The 14,477-nt window shown below is 41.3% G+C and overlaps 2 protein-coding genes across 4 annotated transcripts in view; one reads left to right on the forward strand and one right to left on the reverse strand.

The window, feature by feature from the left end:
- Positions 1 to 14,477, forward strand: part of CYTH4 (cytohesin 4) — a 101,672-nt gene that overhangs the window by 12,775 nt on the left and 74,420 nt on the right. The gene's annotated exons all lie outside the window — the stretch shown is intronic.
- The window catches only part of RAC2 (Rac family small GTPase 2), a 19,959-nt gene continuing 8,139 nt past the window's right edge, over positions 2,658 to 14,477 (reverse strand). The window contains exons 5-7 of the mRNA XM_042468544.1: positions 10,361 to 10,520; positions 5,639 to 5,771; positions 2,658 to 3,804 (exon numbers count right to left, since the gene is read on the reverse strand). Of these exons, the coding sequence (XP_042324478.1) occupies positions 5,641 to 5,771; positions 10,361 to 10,520 (291 nt within the window). The 3' untranslated portion in view covers positions 2,658 to 3,804; positions 5,639 to 5,640. The remainder of the gene's footprint in view (positions 3,805 to 5,638; positions 5,772 to 10,360; positions 10,521 to 14,477) is intronic.

Genomic DNA, 14,477 nt, shown 5'->3' on the forward strand with positions numbered 1-14,477 from the left:
ATTAGAAGGGATAGTAGCTGTCTCCCCTGAGTTCCTTCTCAGCTTAGACAAAATCCTTTAAACTGCTGAAAGGAACGATTGTTGTGAATCAAATCTGTTGGCAATGCAATCTATTAGGGGAAGGAGTCATACCCTCCAACATTTCACAGATGAAAACTGAGATGCATGGCCAAAACATGTGATCAAAATGGCAAAAGCTATTAATGAGGAAGAGAACACAAATCAAGACAGTGTGTAGCAGTTTGCTTTTGCCTCAGCCCACTGCGAAGGGCAAGATTCAGTCCTCTCCTCTCCTTCCTGTTGAGTTAATTGTACAACCACTTTTGCTTTTTAAACTCAGTTTGCAACAACTAAAATAAACTTAGCATAAAGGAGGAAATTAGGATGAAGAAGAGGAGAGAGAAACTTTTCAAGCAACTTCAACAGTGGGAAGCCAGTGGATTAACCAGCACTATCCTTGCTAAATCAGGGTAGTTGAATAGGATTGAGCTGGCTTGGTCATGAATGAAGAATTTAAGATCTGTTAGTTTAGCAAAAGACCTACCCCTGGTGTAAATGAAAACAGTTAGAACTGGTTTGTTGGCATAGATCAACATAACTGCCTAGAGCTTTGGGCCATCATTGGAGTTATAATTCTGGGAAGTATCACGATGAGCACCTATACTACAAAATTTGCTACTATATGACTTGATTTAAGGGAAAACACACAGACATATCAGGCAGCTGGATAGAGGAGATAAGCCAGCAATCAGACACTATTCACTGATGACATCCTGGCATAACAAAGTGGTGAATATAAAGACAATATCTCCAAAGGATGTTAGGCTAACCAGCGCTAACTAAGATGTCTGCTACAATGCTGGATGATCCATCCAGTGACGAAGAAGATCTTTCCCCTGACAACTGGCCTATACCAAGGGAGTGTGTTTCCTAGGACCAAGGTAGTCACAGCACCCTCCTCCAGGACATGTCACAGCACATCACCTAACTTTTGAGTGAACGTTCCAAGGCTCCTGGGTTCATTATCTGTTATACAGAGAACAACTGCATCCAGAGTCTTTGTGACCAGAGCTTAGAAAGGTTACTTTAGGGACTATAACTCCCAGAATACTACCATGTTCATGCTACCTGGGGCATTCTGGAAGCTGTTTCAGAAAACAAGCAATCTTTTCTAAGATTTGGAAGACTCAGCATATTAGGTTATTCTTTCCTGACTCTGGTGTCTTTGAAGTACATATCCTAGCATGTCTCACCATTGACCATGGTGGCTAAGGGATGATGGGAGTTACAATCCAAAACATGTTGTGGACACCAGGATGGAAAAGCCTACATTAGATGTATTCTAGTCCATTACAGTGTCAGCATTCTATGGGAAAAATAAAGACATAGACAACAGGAGCAAAGAGTTTATTGATGCTTATTAGCTATGCACTAAGTGATATGAGGCACATAAGCTGAGCAGAGAAATTCCAGAGAATAAGGGTGCTTCCACACTAGAGCCCATTAGCACAGTTGAGGCAGTGCTTTTCCATAAACAGCTGGAAGCGGAATCTTAAAAACAAGAGATTCCAAACAGTACTTTATATATCACTATATATTCTAGCAATGTCTTCCCCATGAATAATCAGAAGTAAGGTCCATTCCAGCAAAGGTCCCTTCTAATACTATGTGCCAGTTTTACTGCTTTGTGTTTATATGGGCTGGCAGATTAGAACTGGATAGACATTGTCCTTATATTAGTTTCTCTTCTTACTGGGAGAGGCATTAATTACTTATTTCTTAAGACCATTCTCCCTCCCTCTCACTTTTATCAATGCTCAAATTGCACTTTCATGGCACTATAGTGCCATGAAAGTGCAATTTGAGCATAGATGAAAGTTACGTGTTTTATTTGAACAGCATACCTCCAAAGTGGCCTGAAGCAGCTTTATTTTGGCCTGTCTGTATTCCCTATATTCCCTATGGTCTTACCAGGATTGTGGGGACCCTAGCAAGGTATCCTCTGGGGATGTACAGACAGTCCTAAAGTGCTTTTCCTGGCTTTGGTTCCCAATCTGTCTGTCAATCAACCAATAGTTTTATTTGCCTGTGGCACAACATCCATTCTGGTAATGCAGTGTACAGTCTGTCTTTCTGTGATTTTTCTCTTCTCAATCAACCTAGTGCTCCTTTCCATTACTGCCCCCATTAGGCTCTCTTCAGTTCTCACCCTGATGGTCTTTCTCTCCCATACCTCCTCTCCTCTTCTCCTGTACAGAGTGGAATACTCAGTACCCCGTCAGGCACTAGCACTATCATTAATAACCACATATAAACACATACACCAGTGGCATCTCTAGAGATGGTATCACCTGGTGTGGTAATTCATTGACCTCCTCCCATTACCACACCATACAGTGTTCTTGTGCTAATGTTACTCATAAATTGTATTTCCCAAATGTCACTGAATGTAATGGTAATAGTTGTGACATAAACAACCAGCACAATTAAAATTATACTTTTAAATTACAATATAATACATACAGCCTAAATGTATTTACATATACATAGTTTCATGTGCTTCAAATTAAAATTTGGTAAAATGGGATGTTTTAAAAGATTTTTTTAAAAATAAAAATATATTTTTGAAATTTGAAATTTTAATTTTAAAAAACCCTGGGCTCCTGCCTTTCTCCTCCCACAGAGACTCATCCCACTCACACCATCTCTTTAGCATTTTAATGCAGCACAGGTGAATGCCACAGCCTGTTTCTGCCAAAAGGCAGGTGTTTGAGGACCAGTATTGTCATCCTCTCTTTGGGTGTCACTTGGTATGGACTGCACCTCCCACACTCCCCTAATGACATCACTGACACACACTAAGATCCTGGCATTGGGACAATTTAGAGAAGCTATTCAAGAGATAATTCAAAGGATACCGATGTTAAAAAATCTCCTATCCCAAATCAAGGGGATTCAATAAACAGACTAAGGGGTGGCCTGCAGCTGCCTCCAGCTGTGCTAGAGGAGTTTTGTGATGCTGCGCACTGTGTGGAGTGGTGCTTGGCATCATGCTGCCATGGTGGCAGAGTCAGGGCATGTGTTGTATGGATGGTACCTTCTGCCCCCAAGCCAACCTTAATGGCCAGTCTTCACAGCCCCTAAGTCTGCAAACAGGGAGCCAAAAGCAGAAAAGTCCCTCAGAAATTTTGAAGAGTCCATGCTGGACCTATGGGCACTGAAAATTTATTTCAGTACACAGTTTTGGTAGATCCATATATGATGTTGTTATGTGCCTTTAAGTCACCTTCAACTTATGGAGTAGCTATCATTTTTTTTCTTGGCAAGATTTATTCAGAAGTTTACCATTGTGTTCCTCTGTGGCTCAGAGAAGGTAACTTGCCCAAGGTCAACGAGTGGGTTTTTGTGGCTGAGCAGGGATTTGAATACTGATCTGAGTCCTAGCTGAACACTGAAAACCACTATACAACACTGTCTCTAATGGCAGAACTATACACCAGGTGTCCAAAAACATAAGGCAATAAATCAGAAAATATAGGAATGTGATAGACTAGCAATGAGGTGATTTGAGTGCGTTGTAGGAAGTGAGTGAATAAAGGATGCCAATTTCAGAGGAAACAGCTAGTGTGGAAGCCCCCATAAACAAACAAACAATCAAACAAACAAAACCACTGGTGCCACCCAGACAGCTGCAGGAGATAATCCAGTGGAATATCCAGTTGGTGCCAAAGCCATTTCTCTGTCCCATCAGCAACAGCACAAAACATGGATCAGTCCGTGGAGTCCAGTGTCAGAGCTTGGGATCTGCATATCAAACAAAATAATATCATACATACAGCCTAAATGTATTTACATATACATAGTTTCATGTGCTTCTTAAGCAGTCAGCCTTTGTAAGATCAAGCTTCCTCAAAGGAAAGAGACAACTGTAGATTTATGGTCAGGTGATTTTCATAATTCAGAGCGTTTGCTGAACTACTTGTGTGCTGCCAAACAACTTTACTTCCTCATTTTAGGTATCTGCTAAATGTTTTCCAAATGCTGCAAATGCTTCTCCAGAAGCCAAACCAGAGCTGGTTTCCACAAAGGGGTTTGTCTGTTTATGTCTGAGATGGGCATTATATAGCCTTTTGGATGCTGTTGGACTGCATCCAGAGTGAGGGCTGCTGGGAGCTGTAGTTTAACAACAGATGGGCAGTGGCATTGGTCCCATTCCTGGCTTATATAATGAAAGAAGATGTCACATGCTCAGGCATTTACTTTCTTTGTTAACAATTTCAGTCCCATAGGAATGCATTGGCTTCTTTGCCCTTTGTTGTTGAGAAAAAGAAGAACGGTGATCATCCTGGTCAGTCACGCTACAAACAGATCGACTGGGGATTGGAAAAAAGATGTGGCCACCAATTTGGCTGCTGCTTATTAGAGAACATTTTCTTCCTGTGTTAGATCCAGAGCTTGGGAAAATGACAGCTTTAGATACAACTTCCATGCTAAATGGTAGATTCTGGCAGTTACATTCAAAGCCATAACCTTCCAAGCTCTGGTAAAATGCCAAAGCAGAAGTAGGAACTCCTACCTGGACACCATCAGGGGAACTGTTTGTCTTTCCAGAGATAATTGGTTTAAGAACTGGCAAGAGGGACAATCTGGAATAGGTGACAGATGGAAGATGGAGCTTCCCTGTCATAGGAAATTCCCTATATTTCTGAAGTTCCAACTGTAGTCTTGTTTTATATAAGCAACAAAATAAGAAGGAATTGGCATGTGAATGCAAAAGCAGAGCTTGGAAATGTTACTTTTGGACTACACATGACAGAATCCCCCAGTCTTAAAAGTAACTTTTCAAAAAATAACTTTTTTCTGGAAAAATTTCAGGTTTTTCAGAAATATATCCTCCCAACAGAAAAAGAAATTGGGACAAAACATCCCAGTGAGGTCTGAGCATGTTTCATCACTCCAGGAAGCTGACTGACTAGAAAAAAACTGAGAGAAACAAGGTCACAGGGAGGCAGTGAAATGAAGCAGCTGAGATCCAGGGAGTGTATCATATACCAAAATGATAAATCAGGGATGTGAATGTGTGACCCTTCTACCACTTTGGCCTAATTTTTTGTAGAGTCCTACCCAGGATGCTAAGGGCTTGTGGGAGTAGTAGCAAAGCATGTGGTAGACCAAAAATACCTAACCCCTGTTTTAGACAGGGCCATTCAATCCATGTTCCCATTTTTTCAATACGTTCCTTTGAACTGGCATCATGCTTAGTTACATCAGGGCTTTGGAGGTGCCAAAGTTCAGCTCTCTGATACTAGTCATCAAACCATAGCAGACTCTCCAGGACAGATTGGGGTCACCACATGGAGGAGCCTATGTAGAGTCTCAAAACTAGCATGGCAGTAAAAGGAAGCAAAGTAGGGGGGCAAAGAATGAACAGGACTGTGAGATTGGAGAACTCCTCCCTCAAAACTGGTTATTCAAGCTTCCAAAATTCTGAGGCATTAGAGTGCAACTCCCAGCAGCCTTAGTCAATATAACCAATAATGAGGGATGCTGGGAGCTGCAGTTTAACAACATCACAATTCTCACCCCTGTGAGGAGTCCTATTGGTATCGACCCATTCTGGCACCTCTTTGCTACTTACCCTTAAAGGAAACTGCATCCCCTTTTCTTTGTCTTTGTGGGTTGTGGACAGAGAACTGCCCGGATGGCCTCATCAAACACTGTTTTCAGGCCACGCTGGGTCAATGCTGAGCATTCAAGGTATTTCACTGCATCTGCAAATAAAGAAAGTCTGTGAGGCTGCAGTAATTTCCTTGTGGTAGTTTTGCTTGCCATCCATGTTTCCACCTCAGTACATGGTATCCACTATTATTGCTGTTATGATTATTAGTATTATTCTGCATTTATATCCTGCCTCTCCTCCAGTGAGCTCAAAGAGGTGTATGTGACTCCCCTCCTTGTGACTTTTTGTCCATAACAACCCTATGAGACAGGGTGGTTTGAGAGAGTGTGTGACCTAGAGAAAGTTATGACTCCAGTAGGGACCAGAACCTGGATTTCCCAAGATAATTCAAACCCCAGCAGTGCCTAAAACCTAGGGGCATAAGGATTTAGGACAGCCCTGTTGGATTAGATAAAAAAGCAATCTAATTCAGCATTGATTATCCCACAGCGGTTAATTATGATAAACTTACAAACAGGCTTTTTCTCATTATGAAAAGTGGTGCCCAAATTCAGCTGCCATAGTGTACGAATACACTAAAAGTACTATACAACTTTAAGTACTATTAGTATGGTCTGTTTTGGATATACTATCCAATGAGAGCCGGAAAACCCTATGTTTGCCTTTTGGTTGCCATAGGTTGGAAATGACTTGAAGGCACACAACAATATACCATCTTGACCTATAACGAATGAACATTTGGCTGAAGACTAAGCAAATATAGGATGCTTAGCACACATCTGAGTGCTTCTCAAGGTAAAGCAGATGCTCCTGCAAACTAAGACAACTAAAAATGGATCCCTTTGACAGCTTCATTTGGGATTCAGATACTAGGCAAAAATTCTGTGCTCAAAATAAAAGGATTCTTTGTCTCTATGGAAAACACTCAGGGCAGGAAAGAGAGGGGAGGAAGGAATGGGGCTGAAAGATTGACATGTTTTCCTTCTAATCCAGAGGTGGGCAACTCTCAGAGACTGATAGCCCCTGGAGGACCTTGTTGCATGCTATTTTCACCAGCCTCAGAATAGCCTTCTCTATCAGAGAGCTCTGGTGTCACAATAAACTACAGTTTCCAGAATTGCACACCATTGAGCCATGGCAGTTAAAAGTGGTGTCAACCTGCAATGCGGATGCAGCCAAATATGCAGACCATGGTAGCCATCCAAGTGACTTTTCCTACTCTAGTGGTACTTAGCAGCTGAACTATGCCTGAATTGACCAATCAGAAAATATTTTAGGGACAAGAACATGTACCTGTGTGTCCATGCACAATATCTACTCTCTCTCTCTCTCTGCCTGTGTATCTGAAAATCTCCTTGGAACTGCAGTGGAAATGGAAAGATAACACCTCCTCCACCTAGGAAAGAACGACTTGGTGTGGGGTGTGGGGAAGGCCTGAAGAAAGAACTGGTGCAATACTGTACTAGCAGATCTTTGCTGGTTAGCCCCGGATGGCAGGGCAAGGCAGGAAAAGGAAGCTGTGGTTGAACAGCACTTCAGCTGATAGCTCTTGAAGTGGGGGAGAGAGAGAAGAGAGGAATTTATTAATAGCAGTAGTGCCAGTGCTCACAGTTAAAACAGAAAGATCCAATTGTAAGCAGTTAGAAGAACTACTAATCAAAGGCACCATCATAGGATGGTGCTGGCAAGAAAACAGGCAAGGAGAAAGTAATAGAGATGACTGAAGTTACACAAGGTGTGGAGAAATTCAATTTGTAGAAAAGTTACACAAGATGTGGAGAGAGTGGATAAGTAGCAGTTTTTCTTTCATGCTTATAATATTCAAATCCAGGGATAGTGTCAGCCACTAATTTTAAATGGTGGAAGATTCCAAACAGATGCAAGAATGTACTTTTTCACTCAGGTCATAGTTAAACATAATATGTTACTGTTAAATGTAGCAGTGGCCATGTTGAATAGTTTTAAAGGGAGACTGGAGACATTCATGGAGGACAAGGCCATCAAAGCCTACTTACCAAGACAGTGATAGATGATCTCCAATATTGGAAACAGTATGCTTCTGTGTACCAATTTCCTTGGAAAAATAAATAGGAGGGTGTTGTCGCATTCACACCCTGCTTGGGATATTGTTGGCTTGTGCAAACAAAACACTGGACTAGATAGACCATTGATCTCTTCCAGTATGACTGTTATGTTTTTCTAGGGCTGCCTATTGCCTGCTTCCATCAGAAGGCTCCTCTGGCACTTGGTCCCCTGGATTGGGGTCCATCCTTTCCTTGGCTCACAAGAACAAAAATGCTGTTCAAAAATGACATGTATATGCAGGCTTTCCAGACTGGTCAGTATAGCATAGGGTAGGATAGGGATTAATGAATTAGGTTTTTAAAAATCTGTATGGAGTAAAAGCAGACACTAAGGAGAACACATTATCTGTAATTAAGATATTTGTCCTCTCATAGTGGGGTTTCTGCACAGGTACAATGTTTCTACAATCAGACTTCCAGTTTTAGTAAGTATTTACTTTTCAATGACAAATCACAAAATAAAACATACTATATGCAAGATATACTGTAATGGACAGTCATATGACATAAAAAACAGATATCTTTCACTATCTCCAGTAGCCCCTTTTCAGAATTTGTGATAGGCAAATCACAATGAGAGCCAGATTGTTTGATCTGCTGTCTCATGTGTGCTAGTCTACTATCAGTACCAGTATGTATTAAGCTGCGTCTATGCTGGAAAATTAATGCACTTTGACACCACTTTAACAGTCATAACTCAGTGCTATGGAAATCTGGGATTTCTAGTTTTGGAGATATTTAACCCTCTCTGTCAATGAGCTCTGCCGCCACAATGAACTACTACAAATGCCACTATGGAGCCATGACAGTTAAAGTGGTGTCAAATTACATTAATTCTGCAGTGTAGCAGCAGCCTGAGCTTCATTTCTTTATCCGCATAAAACCTAGATGGATGAAAAAAATAAAACTGATATAAACTGGTACTCAAAGTAGAGTGTCACACATGAAATTCCTAGATCCTATGAGTTACTATATTAAAGAAACTACTCTCAATTTTGTTTTTGAAAATATGTATTTCTGGATGTGTTTTTCCCCCAAATACAAACTTCTATATGCTTTGATCCCAAAATATGTACCTATAACTGAGGATTTGGAAAGGTTACTTCATGGATCCTTGAGCTCATGATTTTCATCTAAAGGAATTGCAGATCAACCATTGGATCACATAATTACGAATGCTGATTCTAGGAGTTGCACTTCACAAAAGTATCTTTGCTGAGCTCTTTGCCAAGATGGCCTTTTAAAGTTTCAATTGATCCAAGATTCTAGAGCAGATTTTAAACAGAGAAATCTGTGACATTAGAAGGCAAGGCCAAATCACAAAAGTCAACATGAGTTCAGAGAAACAAGTCATGCCAGACAAATCTAATCTCTTTTCGTTGATAAAATTACCAGCTTGGTAAATGAAGGGAATGCTGTGAATATAGTATATCTTGATTTCCAGTAGGCTTTGACAAAGTTCCCCATGACATTCTTGCAAACAAGCTTGTAAAATGTGGCTAACATGGCAACTGTTAAGTGGATTGTTAACTGTGTGACCGGACGAACCAAAGGGTGCTCAACAATGGCTCCTTTTCATCCTGGAAGAGAGTGACCAGTGGGGTCCCACAGGGCTCTGTCCTGGGCCCATTACTGTTCAACATCTTTATCAATGACTTGGAGGAAAAAATTGGGGAAACTTATCAATTTTGCAGATGACACCAAATTAGGAGGAATAAGCTAATACTTCAGAGGACAGGATCAAAATTCAAAATGACCTGAAAGACTAGAAAAGCTGGGCCACAGCTAACAGAATGAACTTCAACAGGAGAAATGTAAGGTACTGCACTTAGGCGAAAAAAGAAATGCACAGATATAGGATGGGGGACACCTGACTTAAGGAGACAACATGTGAAAGGTCTAGGAGTCCAAGTAAGACCACAAGTTGAACATGGGTCAACAGTGCGATGCGGCAGCTAACAAGGCCAATGCAATTTTAGGCTGCATCAATAGAAGTAGTGTCTGAATCAAGGAAGTAATAGTGCCACTATATTCTGCTCTGGTCAGGCCCCACCTGGAATATTGTGTGTCCAGTTCTGGCGCCACAATTCAAAAAGGACATGAGAAACTGGAGCTGTCCAAAAGAGGGCGACTAAAATGGTGAAAGGTCGGAAACCATGCCCGATGAAACGCTTAGAGAGCTGGGTATGTTTGCCTGGAGAAAAGAAAGGCTAATAGGTGATATGATACCCTGGTTTAATATTTGAAGGGATGTCATATTGAGGAGGGAGCAAGCTTGTTTTCTGCTGCTCCAGAGACTAGGACCCGGAGCAATGGGTGCAAGCTGCAGGAAAAGAGATTCCACCTCAACATTAGGAGGAATTTCCTGACAGTAAGGGCTGTTCGACAGTGGAACACACTTCCTAGGAGTGTAGTGGAGTCTCCCTCCTTGGAGGTCTTCAAACGGAGGCTGGATGACCATCTGGCGGGGATGCTTTGATCTGGATTTCCTGCATGGCAGGGGGTTGGACTGGATGGACCTTGGGGTCTCTTCCAACTCTATGATTCTATGATTCAAGTTGAATCTGGGCAATCTCCCTCCCACACAATCACATACCTATCTCTTTGGCCAGTGCAAGTCCTTGTGGATATGTAATGGGGGCCAACTTCTTCTCCTTGAGCTTCTCAATGGTATCTTTGTCATCCCGGAGATCCAGTTTTGTGCCCACAAGAATCATGGGAGTGCTGGGACAGTGATGTCGTACCTCAGGAAACCACTATAGGAAAATTGGAGATCATTAAGTGTCAAAAACCTGTAATATATAGATGTTGACTGCAAGAAAAACTGATCTTGGAAATATAAGCTTATATCAGGGATGGGAAACTATTGGGGGCTATTATTATAACTACTGCTGTTGTTGTTTGTGTGTTTGTTTATATAATGCCAAAAATCTACAGGAGATCTTGGAGGGCTGAAACCCCACACACTGCACTCCTCCCTCCCCAAAAACACACACACCCAAAAAGCCTCCCAATTATCCCGAATGTCTGCTAAGGGGTATATAGGGCAATTTTACCAAACTGTTTTACTTCTGTTAAGCTTCTTGGGTTTTTTTGTTTGTTTGTTTTAAACGGCATCTTCTGGACCTAAAAAGGACCCAAGGGGAACAAAACTCCCAGCCCCAGAGAGCATTATGGGGTGAAAACTTAATAAAATAGAACTTTGGTAGGACCCTGGAGGCCATAAAAATGGTGCTGGGGGCTGTATGAAGTCCATGGGTCACACTTTGTCCATCCTAGCTTATATTAATGTACATATTTATATGCATAGCCCACGACAACCTGAATGGTGTAGTGGTTTGAGTGTTGTACTGCAGTTCTGGAGATCAGGGTTTGATTCCCAATTCAGCCATGATACCCACTGGGCACGTCATAGTCTCTCAACCTCAGAGGAAGGCAATGGCAAACCTCTAAATAAATCTTGTTAAGAAAACCCCATGACCCTTAGGGTTGTCATAAACTGGAAGCGACTTGCAGGCACACAACAAAAACAAGCATGATTCACGTTCATATCCTATGTACTTTCCCCCTCCTCCCTTTTTCTCCTCTTTTAATTTTTCTCCTTTTTAGTAACCATATTTTTCAAAATTGATTTTAAAAAATGGATAGAAAAATAAAACAAAAACTGGTATGACCTCTAGAAAACCTTATGAAAGAGAAGCAGTTTCTACCTGGATCATCAAACCAAGTTGAGCCTAATTCAGGAACTTGTTTGAAGTACAATTTCTGCAGTCCTGTAACCAAAATAATCACTACTCCTGCTGGGTAGCAAGTTGTACAGTCAGTCCTCCCTATCCATAGAATCTGCATCCATGGATTCCACCATCCATAGCTTGAAAGTATTCCCCACCCCACAAAAAACAAAACAAAAAGCAAACCTTGACTTTGCCATTTTATATAAGGGACACAATTTTACTACTCCACTGTATATAATGAGGTTCTGGAACCAAATGCTAATGGATACCAAAGGCCCACTGAAGTTCAAAAAAGTAACTCTTCCAAGATCCCCAACAGTGCCCAGAGTCTAAAGAATAAAAAAGTACATGCTGAAGGGCTCTGTATTGTAATCAAGGTCAGAGATACAAATCTCCATATGTACTGTACATATTTTTTTAATTTACACACACACACACACACACACACACACACACACACACACACACAGAGTGTTTATATTACAATAAGACAAAGATGGAGAACACTGCAGGTCATATCAACACTAGTCAACATAGGTAATGGTGAGCTATAACTGCCCTCAAGTCGGTTTCGATCCATGGCGACCCTGAAGATGAGATATCTCCAAGACTCCTTGTCCACCACTGTTCAGCTTAGCTCCTGCAAAATCATACCTAGCATTTGCCTTTCTGAGCATGTCTGCTACTTGTCTCACCATCTTTATTTCTTCCTATCCCTCTGTTAGTGTTCTGATCCTACCTGCCTCATCATAGGGTTTTTCAGGTGAGGGGATTAAGCAAAGAGGACCACCTCCACCTCCCTGTGCACAGTGCTAACAAGTGTTAGCTATGTTGTCACTGCTGTTCTCTCACTTTAGTGACATCCACCACTACTGCTGCTGCCTAGTAGCTATTTGTTATGGATCAAGATTGACTCAAAGGCAGTTAACAACAACAACAACAACAACAACAACAACAACAACAACAACAGTTTAATTTAATTAATCTGGAAGGCCAGATTTCTGCCAGCATTGTACTAAGGTGCACAAATATGAACATGTTTAAATATTCATTTAGGCAACTGATCTGAAAATAGGGCAAAGGTGGGGGGAACCATAAGTGCTAAGCCGGGGATGGCACAAATAGTCCTGTGTCCTGCAATGGAAAGAGACATGTCTCCTCCTGCCAACAATTTCACTGGCTCCCTGAGTTGCTATAACAATACTTTTCTCCACCACTTCTCCCCAGTCTCTTTCCTTGGGAGAGGGGGATTTCCTTCCTTATTGTGGATAGGGTGGCCATGGAGACTTCCTCTGCCCCTGTGGTGTGTGCTGCTTGATCTTCCCATGCTGCTAATAGCCCTGCAGGAAAGCAAACAGAAGCACAATGCAGGTGCTTTTTTTTAATTCCTCCTAGACTAACAGCATTGTTTGATGTGCATTTGTGGGGAAAGAATGAATTTAAATTGGGAAAATGATATAGGCAAAAAAGGTAAAGCACCTCTCCTAATTACTGAAGCTCTCATCAAAATAAAAGCTCATCTCGCCTATTTAAAAGCAGCAAAAGAACAATAACAGCAAAAATTGCAATCCAATCAATTTAATAGGTCATAGATCTCTGGATACAGTGATTTGCACCAGATCATAGTGTGCATGAGTCCCCTTGCTTTATTGATGTCCATGCCCTCTTTGTGGATAGCAGATTCCACACATCTCTCATGGACTCCCACCCCTCCATACCACTAGGATCTATGGACAGAAGAGGTACAAGAGAGTCACCAACAAAGAGCCAGGAGAAAGAAAAAAGGTGGGATAGACAGAGCACCAATCAGGTCCTGTGTCACACCTGGGGGGAACATAGCTGTCTTGCTTTGCCCTTAGTGCAAAGGATGAGGTACCTGCAGATACTGATGAATGACTACTTCCATCCTATCCTACATGTTTTGGGTCCAGGTTACCTACAGGATCACTTTCTCCGATATAATCCTCCCTTTACGCTTAAGTCCTCTGATGGACATTTACTCCAGTCAACCAAGACTAGGTTGGCAACTGTCAGCCTAAGGACTTTTTCTTCAGCTGCCCTTAGACTGTAGAATGACCTAACGGAAAAGATTCAACAACTGAATATGCTGACTGAATTCAAAACAACATTAAAGACCAGTTTCTATCGGCAGGCTTACTCATATGATTTTTAAACTGTGAATTTTAAATGATGAATTTTAGATGTAGATTGTTTTAATCTGTGTATATCTTGTCCTTTTAAATTATATGCATGTCTTTTTAAATTGATATGTATTTTAATTGATGTGTTTTAACTGATGTGTCTGTTAATTTTTATTCCCTGCCTCAATCCATGGGGAGAGGCAGGTAAGAAATAACAACAGTAACAACAACAACCTTATTATTGACCAGGCTGGCTAAGGCTGATGGGAACTGGAGTTCGATGGCATCTAGAGGACCATGTGTTCCCTAGGCCTGTATTAGTAGCTATGATGGTGTGAATTGCTCTTTTTGATGGCTTTTAAGTCATGAGTTTTTAAAACTTTTATATATTATTTTTAGAATTCAACAATAAGAGTCAAACCAATCCCTACCACCTAATTCCCTCAACATTAATATTTTAATTTATAATCATATGTTAAATACAGTCATGTACATATACATTCTCAAAGGGATCTTATAGTACCTTTGAAACTAACTGAAAGAAAGCTGTTTGCAGTATAAAGCTTCTGTAGATTGGCTCCACTGCATCTGATGAAAATTGTATCTAATCAGATCCAGTCTATAAAAGCTTAAGCTATAAGCATATTTCTCTAAATTAGTCTCTCAGGTGCTACAAGATCCTTTTCCATACTGATACAGACTAACATGGCTGTGTCTTTGAATAAATTATCAGATAACTCATAAATGATGTACCCTCCTGCCCTCCCTGCCCTGCCCTGCCCTGCCCTGCCCTGCCCTGCCCTGCCCTGCCCTGCCCTGCCCTGCCCTGCCCTGCCCT

This window comes from Sceloporus undulatus, chromosome 5, assembly GCF_019175285.1.
Source record: "Sceloporus undulatus isolate JIND9_A2432 ecotype Alabama chromosome 5, SceUnd_v1.1, whole genome shotgun sequence".
NCBI lineage: Eukaryota > Metazoa > Chordata > Lepidosauria > Squamata > Phrynosomatidae > Sceloporus > Sceloporus undulatus.